This window comes from Cynocephalus volans, chromosome 12, assembly GCF_027409185.1.
Source record: "Cynocephalus volans isolate mCynVol1 chromosome 12, mCynVol1.pri, whole genome shotgun sequence".
Taxonomy (NCBI): domain Eukaryota; kingdom Metazoa; phylum Chordata; class Mammalia; order Dermoptera; family Cynocephalidae; genus Cynocephalus; species Cynocephalus volans.
In genome coordinates, this window is record NC_084471.1 from 12,163,923 (window position 1) to 12,174,000 (window position 10,078).

Sequence of the window (10,078 nt, forward strand, 5' to 3'; positions counted from 1 at the left end):
TAGAAGTGTTGTTGCTATTTATGCTTCCATATAAATTGTAGAATCAGATTGTCGAATTCTACAGAAAATCAAATCCTGTTGGGATTTTGATTGATAGTACATTAAATCTGTGAGCTTATTTGGGGGAGAACTGTCATGTGAAAACAGAGTTTTCCAATTAGAGAACATAGTACAACATTCCATTTGTTTAAAGTCTCTCAATAATTTTATAATTATATCTATAGAGATCTTGCATATCTGTTATTTTTATTCTTAGGCACCTCATGTACTGTGCTATTGCAAATTATACATTTTTATACATTTCATTTTCTAACTTGCTGGTATTTAGAAATACGGTTTATTTATTTTAAAATGTTTAATTGCAAAATACACATAACATAAAATTTACCATCTTAACCCTTTTTAAGTGTACAGTTCAATAGTATTAAGTACATTCACATTGTTGTACAATCTTGCAAAGCTGAAACTCTGTACCCATTAAATAACCCTCCATTCCCTTCTTCCCTCAGCCCTCTGGCAACCACCATTTTACTTTCTGCTTCTGAGTTTGAATACTCTGGGTACCTTATATAAGTGGAATTGTACCATATTTGTCCTTCTGTCACTGGCTTATTTCACTTAGTATAATGTCCTCAAGTTTCAGCCATGTCATAGCATATGTCCATCAATGGACACTTGGGTTGCTTCCACCTTTTGGGTATTGTGAATAGTGCTGCTATGAATGTGGGTGTGCAAATATCTGATGTTCAAGTTCCTGCTTTCTATTCCTGGTGCCTTTTATAGAGAGTTCTGGTGGGTTCAGTTTGCTAATATTTTGTTTAGGATTTTTGCATCCATGTTCATGGGTGAGCTTGACCTGTTTTTGGTTTTAAGGGAACGTTTCCTCTTTTCCTATTTTCTAGAAGAGTTAGTATAACAGTGACTTTATTTCTTCCTTGACTATTTGGTAGAACTTGACAGTAAGGTCTTCTAGGCCTGGATTTGTTTGTTGGGAAGATTTCTGATGATGGAATTAATTTCTTTAATGGTTATAAGACTATTCAGGGTTTCTGCATGTCTTTTTGAGTTAGTTTTGGTTGTTATGTTTTTGTAGGAGTGTTTATTTCATCTAATCCTCAAATGTATTGGCATATAGTTGTTCAAGAAATTGTTTTATTATCTTTCTAACGTATGCAGCATCTGTTTTGATGGCCTTTTCATTTCTGATTATTTGTGTCTTGTCTTTCCTTCATCAGGTCTTGCCACAGGTTTTTCAATTGTATTAGCCTTTCAGAAAACCAACCTTTGCCTGTTTATTGGCTGTCTATTGTATGTTTTCTGTTTCATTAACTTCCGCTCTTATATTTATTCCTTCTTTTATAGTTGAGTGTTCTTTTTTTAACTTCTTGAAATAGATGTTTTGCTTATTGACTTTCAGCCTTCTCTTCTAACATAATGTATATGTATATAGTATATGTGTATATATATGTGTGTGCATGTGTGTGTATATAGATGTATATATATAACATCTCAACATTTTACTTTAAATACTATCTTATTATATTCCATAAGCACATTTATTATCATTCAGTTCAAGATATTTTCTAATTTTTTTATAATTTCTTTTTTTTAACCATACCTTATTAAAAATGCATTTCTCACTTCCTAAACTGAAGGGGTGTTTTAGTTATCTTTTTGTTATTAATTGCTTTGTGGCCAAGAAACATTATTTTGGTCCTTTAAAATGGCCAGTAAGTAAACATATAATTTAAAAGAGTGTGGATTCTACATTTGTTGGATGCCAAGTTCTATATATGTCAATTAGGTCATATTGGCTAGAAATATCATTTAAAACTTTCAAATTTTCCAAATCCTTATTTTTTGTCCACTTCTTCTGTCAGTTAGTGAGAGAGATATGTCAGAATCTCCTGCTCTTGGGATTTGACTTTTTGCTGCTTAGTTCTGTCAGTTTTTTCAGTGTGCAGGAAGAGAAGGATTTTAACCCCCCCAAAAAGTTTTTTACTTTATTATTTATTTATTTATTTTTAAAAAGATGACCGGTAAGGGGATCTTAACTCTTGACTTGGTGTTGTCAGCACAATGCTCTCCTAAGTGAGCTAACCGGCCATCCCTATATAGGGATCTGAACCCATGGGCTTGGTGTTTTCAGCACTGCACTCTCCCAAGTGAGCCACGGGCCGGCACTAAAAGTTTTTTACTTTAATAATTTGTTACTCTGCTATTAAGTGCATATAAATTTAAAATTTTGTGTATCTTTCTGGTGACTGGAACCTTCCACTGTTATGAAGCAGCCCTCCTTATGACCGCTTTTTGCCTTAAAATCTATTTTGTCTGATAGTAACATAGTTATGTCAGCTCTCTTTTGGTTGTATTTGCATGGTATATCTGCATTTATCTTTTATTTCAACCTTCTATAATCCTTATGTTTTAGATGTATCTCTTGTAAACAGCACATAGTTGGATTTGTCATTTGTCTATCTGTTACTCTTTGCTCTTACCTGGAGCATTTAGTCCATTTTTAGGTTTTTAATGCATAGTAATACATTTATTTAAATTAACTAATTAGTTAAGTCTGATTTAGCTGATTGGTTTGACTATGAGAACCTTATGTGGCTAATCTAATAGTTTATATGACTGGTCTATTTACATTTAAGCATTACTGATATATTTGGGATAACATATGACATCCTTTTGTTCTGGTTACTTTTTCTCTTTCGCCTTCTTTGGGATTTACTGAATAGATTTTGTCATTACATTTCACCTTCCTGTCAATAGTTTGAAATTTATGCACTCATTTCTCTGTGTATTTTTAGTGCATACTTATAAAAGCCTAAATTTAATTGATATCATTTCCCTCTCCTCAGATAATCAAGGATTTTAATATACTTTAATTCCGTATACCTTTTGCTATCTTATCTGTAATTGCTTTTCTGTACTTTAAATCTCTTTTTTTTTTTTAAGCCTTATAAGACATTATTATTGTTTTTTGAAGTTGATGTTTATTTAGATTTATCTGGTATGACTTGGTATGCTGGTAAACCACACCTGGGTTGGTGGGGGTGGGGGGACCCCTGATTTGTAGTGTTTACCAATTCCCATGGTGTAAATTATCACACCATGGCCAATTTCAAGCTACCAGCAGTTTAACAACCAGCTCATGAAATTTAGCAATAAGTTCTTGTAAGGCAGCATGAGCAATTCTAGCACACCACTGGTTGTGTGTGTGTGTGTGTATGTGTGTGTGTATACATATATGTACATGTGTGTATCACTTCTTTGCTCTGCATTTTTTCTTAAATCTCACACATCCATCTATAATCACTTTCCTTCTGCCTAAAGTATATTGTTTTGACTTTCCCTTAGGGAGGGTCTGCTGGTGGTGAATTCTCCCCCAGCAGAATTGTTTGAAAATAGGTTTATTTCACTGTCATTGTTTGAAAAGTTTTATTTCACACTTATTCTTGCTGGATATAGAATTCTAGCCTGATGATTTTCTTGTAGAACATGTAAGATACCATTCTATCATTTTAAAACTTCCATTGTTGCACTTGCAAAGTCATTTTCAATCTCTTATTCCCTTGAAGGTAATCGGTCTTTTTTCTCTGGAGGCTTTTATTTGTTTGTTTGCTTGCTTGCTTGCTTTTGGTGCTCTCTAGTTGATGATATCTCTAGATGTGGATTTCTTCTCATTTTTCCTGCGTGGGATTCGTTAGTCTTCTTGAATATTTGGATTGGTATTTTTCTTCAATTCTGGAAACCTGAGTCATTATCTCTTTAACTCTTGCCTCTGCCTGATTTTCTCTTTCCTCTTTTTCTGTAAACCAATTAAACATGTTAGTCCTTTTCTGTCTTCCATGTCTTTTAACTTCTTTTGTATTTTCTATCATTTTATCTTTCTGGTTGCATCCTGGATAACTTCTAATCTATTTTCCAATTAACTAATTCCCTTTTTAGCTTTATCTAATTTTCCATTTAACCCATCCATTGAGTTTTTTATTCTGTTATTGTATTTGTAGTTTTCTTTTTAGAAGTACTCTTTGGTTCCTCAAATCTTCTAAGTCATTACTTATATAGTTTCCTATCCCCTGAAGATATTATTGAGCTTGTTTTTGATGTCTTTAAACATTGTAAGCATAGCTGCTTTATCATCTTTGTTTGAGCTTTCAAATATCTGCAGTCGGGCCGAGCCCGTGGTGCACTCGGGAGAGTGCGGTGCTGGGAGCGCGGCGACGCTCCCGCTGCGGGTTCGGATCCTATATAGGAATGGCCGGTGCACTCACTGGCTGAGTGCTGGTCACAAAAAAGACCAAAAACAAAAAAAAAAACCAACAAAAAAACAAATATCTGCAGTCTATGTGGGTGTATTTTGCTGTTTATGTTGGTTTATGCTTGTTTTCATTCATGTTGTTTATTTCATTGTGTGTACCCACTCCTTTTATTTTTAAATATGTGCTGCTCCTTAGTGTTGAAAAATAATATGTGCAGATTCTTTGAAGCCCAGAATGAGAGTATCTTTCTCTAGAGTGTTTTATGTTGTCTCTTCCAGGTACCTAGGTACATTATCATCTAGAGTCACTTTAACTAAATTGTTGTCATGAAGGGTTTGGGACTTCCCCATGTGAATCTAGATTACAAATGTGCAAGAGGGTTAGTTTGTAGTTACACATTTTCAGGGATTTTTTTCTCCCTGTTTTGTCTATTGCCAAGGCAATTTTTCTTGTATCTTTCAGGGACAGGTTTATTTCTGGTTCATCTTTATCCTGAGAGTGTAGCCCCTGGGGGTCCCAAACTAATGTGGGGAGGGTCTCTCATTAGACCCCTTACCTTTGGTGGGCCCTGGACATTGACTTCTGTTCATCTTACCCTGTGAGGCCATCTACACTGAAGTTCAAGTTTGCTGAGTTTGGTTTCTGCCTTCAGGTCAAAGCTGGGTCTCTGCTCTATTTACCTCTCTGAGTTCTGGCTTATCCTCAGAGTTTATTCTGGTATTTCCCATTTATCTTGTCAGGTCTTCTATGCTTTTAAGAAATTTTTTGAAAATACTTTTTCCACCATTTAAATTTTGTTCAGTGGGAGGGTTGCTCAGATAATCTTCCTGCAGTATTCCCAGAAATGGAAAACAGCCTTTTTTCCTATGAAGTTTTTTGTTCCCTTTCCTTTACATTTTTCTTTACAATTAATAAATATATTTGTGTGTTATTCTTTTGTGTTACTCTTTTGTGTTACATTGCAATGAGTAGCCTTATACAAATTATAAAAGAAGCCTGTACATGAAGCTTTTGCTGTAATTAAGATTATTCCCTTAGAATAGATTTTCCAAAATAGAATTCTCATATCAATGAGCCACTTGGCTCACTTGGGAGAGTGTGGTGCTGATAACACCAAGGTCAAGGGTTTGGATCCCTGTACCAGCCAGCCACACACACACACACACACAAAAGAAAACAAGTAGAGGCAGGACATTTGTGAGGATCTTAATACGTATTAGTTTTTCCACATAACCATACATCTTCGTATTTGTCACCTAGCAGTACACAAAGCACTTCCTCAGTCATTCTGCAGCAATGCAGACCCACTGGGTATGTGGGCCATGGTATATTGAACTGTCCCCTGATGGACACTTCAGTTGTTTCCAGTCATTTGCTTTAACAGCCATTGCTGCCATTAGTAGCCTTGGACAGCCCACCTCTCACATGTGTGACAGCTTCTTGGGATGAATTCCCAGAAGTAGGATCCCTGGGTGTAAGGATAAGCCTGTCAGCAATTTGGATGAAAACTGCCAGATGGCCCTTCTGAAGTTATACCAATCAGATGCTCTCCAGCACTGCAGGCGAGAGTGTGGGGGGAGAAGTCCACTCATCCAGAACAGAGGGGAGCCCCAGGGGTCTGTGGGAGTGGGGCTTCTGCTACCCAGGGCCCGAATGTTGGGCAAGGGGAAAGGTGGATGGGTGGGTGGGTCAGCTGTCCTTCCTTGCTCTCCAGGGTGATGCTGACAGGGACACTGTCTGACCGGCAGCCAGCCGAACTCCACCTTTTCCGGAATTATGATGCTCCAGAGTCTGTACGGGAGCCTCGTTTCAGCCAGAATATTAACCTAAAGCCTCCAACTCAGCCCTCAGGTTAAAACCATTTTTGATGCATCCATGGGAAGTGATTGATCTGAGTGATTGGGATGGTGGGTGGGAGTCATAGGCCTGCCATCAGCCACCCTCGCCCCACCAGCAGCCCACCCACTACCCTGGTCTTCACTGGCTGAGGACAATGCATTGTTGGGGGGTGGCAGACCTCGGGCAGGTGAGAGGAGGCTGCAGGAGGTCCTTAGCCGTACCCTGTCTTCCACCAGGACAGCTTGGCCTGACAGCATGGCCTTGTGGGCCTTGCTTCTGAAGAGTTCCCAGCCTCCCCCTCTTCCCATGCCTCTCTGTGCCCACACCCATGCATGCCAGGGATCTGAAGTGCACAGGTTTTATACCAGTCCCTTGCACCCTGGGCCACCCTCCGCTCCCTCCTCTAGACCAGCTGGTGTGGCGGGCAGCCCGAAGCAGTGGGGCAGCCCCCACCTACTTCCGTCCCAATGGGCGCTTCCTGGATGGTGGGCTGCTGGCCAACAACCCCACACTGGACGCCATGACCGAGATCCATGAGTACAACCAGGACATGATCCGCAAGGTGAGAGCCATCTCAGGGCAGAGGGCTGGATGTGACCACCCACTGCAGCCACCTGTTTGAGCGAACCTTGTTAAGGATCAACCCCCACAAGAGCAAATGGCTTTCATCCACGCACCCATCTGTGAACTCAACAGCAGTTTTTTTCTCACACTTGAACCTATTTCATGGGTGTCGGCCTGAGCACTGTGCTAAGATGGATTCTGAGGGCCAGTCTGCACAAGGTGATAAAGAGTGTGATGATCAACGAACAGCGTCTGCTGTTAGTGGGGAGGGCAGCATGCATACCGCACACAGGCCACTCTGTGTCCAACCTGGGGACACAACGCTTGCCCTTGAGGAGTTCACATCTGGTGGGGAGATAGTCCATGGTCAGGGACATGTCCCTCAAAGTGTTTCAGGTGCTGCGATAGAGGACTGTGTGGGGGCCCAGGAGGTGGATCACCTTTGCTTAGAGGCCTGGGGGCTCGGAAGAGGCTCCACAGAGGAGGGGACCCCATCCCGAGTCCTTTGGGGACAGGGCAGTGCAGAATCCCTGAGCTGGAGGAAGAGGAGCGGCCCTCACCTGAGGAGTTAGAGCAGAGGGGGTCAAGGCCAGCATGCAAGGGTTGGAGTGGTGGTGCAGTGAGCTTGGGCCCTGCAGCAGACGTCTCTGGGCTGGGGGTCCCTGTTCTGCCCAGCTTCACTTAGCTGTGGGTGGGGATCATGCTAGACCCTGCCTGGGGAATTTCGGGAGGATTCTGTGCACTGTTACCTGCAAAATGTTTAGAGCAGTGCCTGACCTAGAGTGTGTGCCCTGTCCTTGCTGGCTGTGGTTATCAGGAAGCCCCAGGGCAGCCCCAGCCCTACTTCCCCACCCTGTGGCCTGGGCAAGCCTCTGTCCCTGCCCGAGCCTCGCCAAGAGTCCTCATTTGTGTAGTGGGGTGATCGATGCCCTCTGCACAGACTGGTTGGAGGATTAAAAAAGATAATGATGCGATAATTAAAGAGATAATGACACAAATGACAGAACTGAGGGATGTCCCTCCCTTTCCTTCCCTGGCCACTACCTTGACTTTGACCAGCAGCAGATGGGGTATGCGGGTGTGTGTGGAGTCTTGTTGGTATGCAGGGTGCTTTCCCAAGCAGATGGCACGTGACGCCCACACCAGACCTTCTGGGGGGAGGGGCTGCAGTTGAGTCCACAGCGAGACCCCCGGCCTGCCAGGGGCTGGGATTAGTGCTCAGGTGTGCTCTTGTCACCAGAGGCCTCTGTCCCTGTCCTCATAGCACGTGCTCCCAGAGCCCAAACCTAGGCCTCTCTTTTACTCTCCCCAAGTGCCCCACACCCATGGGAAGGTCCATGACCAGAGGAGGTCCCCTCTGACTACTCCTGTCTGTTCCCAACAGGGTCAGGGCAACAAGGTGAAGAAACTCGCCATCGTTGTCTCTCTGGGAACAGGGAGGTCCCCACAGGTCCCTGTGACCTGTGTGGATGTCTTCCGTCCCAGCAACCCCTGGGAACTGGCCAAAACTGTATTTGGGGCCAAGGAACTGGGCAAGATGGTGGTGGACTGTGTGAGTAGGGCCCTCCCTTGTGGTCCCCAGCCCAGGTTGATGCCTTCACCCTCTCCCCGTGTGGCCTTTGGTGTCGGGGAGATGACAGGGCTCATCCATCTTCTTTAGCCAACTGGGGGAAGAAAGTCCCTGATTCAGCCTCAGTGCTGGGCAGGGGCCCTCCATGGCCACCCACAGTGGGGTTTTCAAAGTTTTTTTAGCTGTGGATCCCTTTCTGCAGCACAGCCCGGTGTGGAAGCCCAGAATGTGAGATGGAGGAAAACTATGGGGGGAGAGGACGAGGCCTGTCCACTCAGCTGCTGCCCCCGCTGCCACTTACCAGCCTTGGACAGGCTCTGCTGTGCTGTGTGTGACAACCACAGCCCTCTGCCCCTCTGATTGCACAGCTGGGACTGTCACTGCAGCCCGAGGAGGGGGACTTGCCCAAAGTCACTCTGCTGATCGGCGGCTAAGCCCCACTAGGACCTGGGGATTCCCGGGTGGGGACTCTGGGACAAGGGGGCAGTGCCGGGTGGGTGTGGGCCGGGCGCTCACCGAGTCTGCTTCTCTCCAGTGCACAGATCCGGATGGGCGGGCGGTGGACCGGGCCCAGGCCTGGTGTGAGATGGTCGGCATCCAGTACTTCAGGTGAGGGCTCAGCTGGCCTAGTCACAACCTGCCACAACCTGCCCCTACTCAGACTTTGACATCAACTTTGCCTTTCCCCAAGAGGCTGTTCTGTTTCCCAAGCCTACCCCAGTCCTAGCTTTTGTCCCCAACCCCGGCCAAGTGTCCTGGGGTGACCCGTCCTCCTTGGCCTGGACAGATTGAACCCCCAACTGGGGACAGACATCATGCTGGACGAGGTCAGCGACACAGTGCTGGTTAATGCCCTTTGGGAGACCGAGGTCTACATCTACGAGCATCGGGACCAGTTCCAGAAGCTTACCCAGCTGCTGCTCTCTCCATGAGGCCACCAGGGCCCCAGCCACCCCCACACCACTGCACCCACCCAGTCCCTGCTGGGGAGGCCAGGTGAGGCCTAACCACTGCACTACCGGGCAGAGCTGGGGTCTAGGCAGCTCTGCACTCGTAGCCGGACTGGGAGGCCTGAGTTTCCTGCCTGAGGCTGGTCCTGAAGGCCTGTATCCCGCAACCCACCATCTGACACTTTTTGTCATTCCGGGCTTAGAAAGCCTAGAGCCCCACTCGGCCCCTTTCCCTGACTGTGGAGGATGACTGACTCGACGGGACCCCTTGCCCATCAGCTCAAACACTAAGTGTGCCTGCACATGCCCCCAGCCTGGCCCCAGCCTCCCAGAGGGCCTGCCCCAGCCTCCAGTGAGCAAGCCACCCTCCCAGGTTCCTTGGTGGTTACAGCCCCCTCTGTCCCCTACCCTCTTCCCTGGGGGCTAGGCTAAGGAAACGGGCAACCCCCACCCCACAGCAGGGAAACCCAGGCTCCAGGAGCAGAAGACCTCATTCAACTTTGCCCCTACATGCACGCCTTGCCACCCCGCCCCTGGGGCACCCCACCCTCTCAAAGGTCACCCCTTTGAGTTGTTATTCTTCCCGATGAAGCAGACGAACAGTGGGGATAGGCTGTTGGGGCTGCCTCAAAGCTGTGAAATAAATGGTTTGGATTCAAGTTCATCTGTGTTGCGTGCACTGAGGTGTGAGTGCCCCATACCCCGACCCCCAGCTCCCCTCGGCGTTGACCTTCAGCCTTGACCTTGTCCTCTTCCTGTTCCCACTTGGACACTCTGTTTCCTAGGCTCCCTGGGGCAGGGACACCTCCTGTCACCTCCAAGCCTGCCCGGGATAGGCCCACAGGGTGTCCAGGGGCAGGTGCCAGGCCCACCTGCCCCAGGCAGGC

The 10,078-nt window shown here is 45.5% G+C and overlaps 1 protein-coding gene across 4 annotated transcripts in view; it reads left to right on the plus strand.

Annotated features, from left to right (window-relative positions):
* Positions 1–9,855, plus strand: part of PLA2G6 (phospholipase A2 group VI) — a 64,147-nt gene extending 54,292 nt beyond the window's left edge. For 3 of the 4 annotated variants that reach the window (XM_063074667.1, XM_063074669.1, XM_063074668.1), the window contains 5 exons: positions 5,983–6,119; positions 6,515–6,669; positions 8,056–8,223; positions 8,777–8,850; positions 9,029–9,855. In XM_063074667.1, the coding sequence (XP_062930737.1) occupies positions 5,983–6,119; positions 6,515–6,669; positions 8,056–8,223; positions 8,777–8,850; positions 9,029–9,173 (679 nt within the window). In that variant the 3' untranslated portion in view covers positions 9,174–9,855. Of the gene's footprint in view, positions 1–5,982; positions 6,120–6,343; positions 6,400–6,514; positions 6,670–8,055; positions 8,224–8,776; positions 8,851–9,028 lie in introns of those variants that run through there. The other variant, XM_063074670.1, reaches the window with a different exon arrangement.
* The last annotated feature ends 223 nt before the right edge of the window (positions 9,856–10,078 follow it).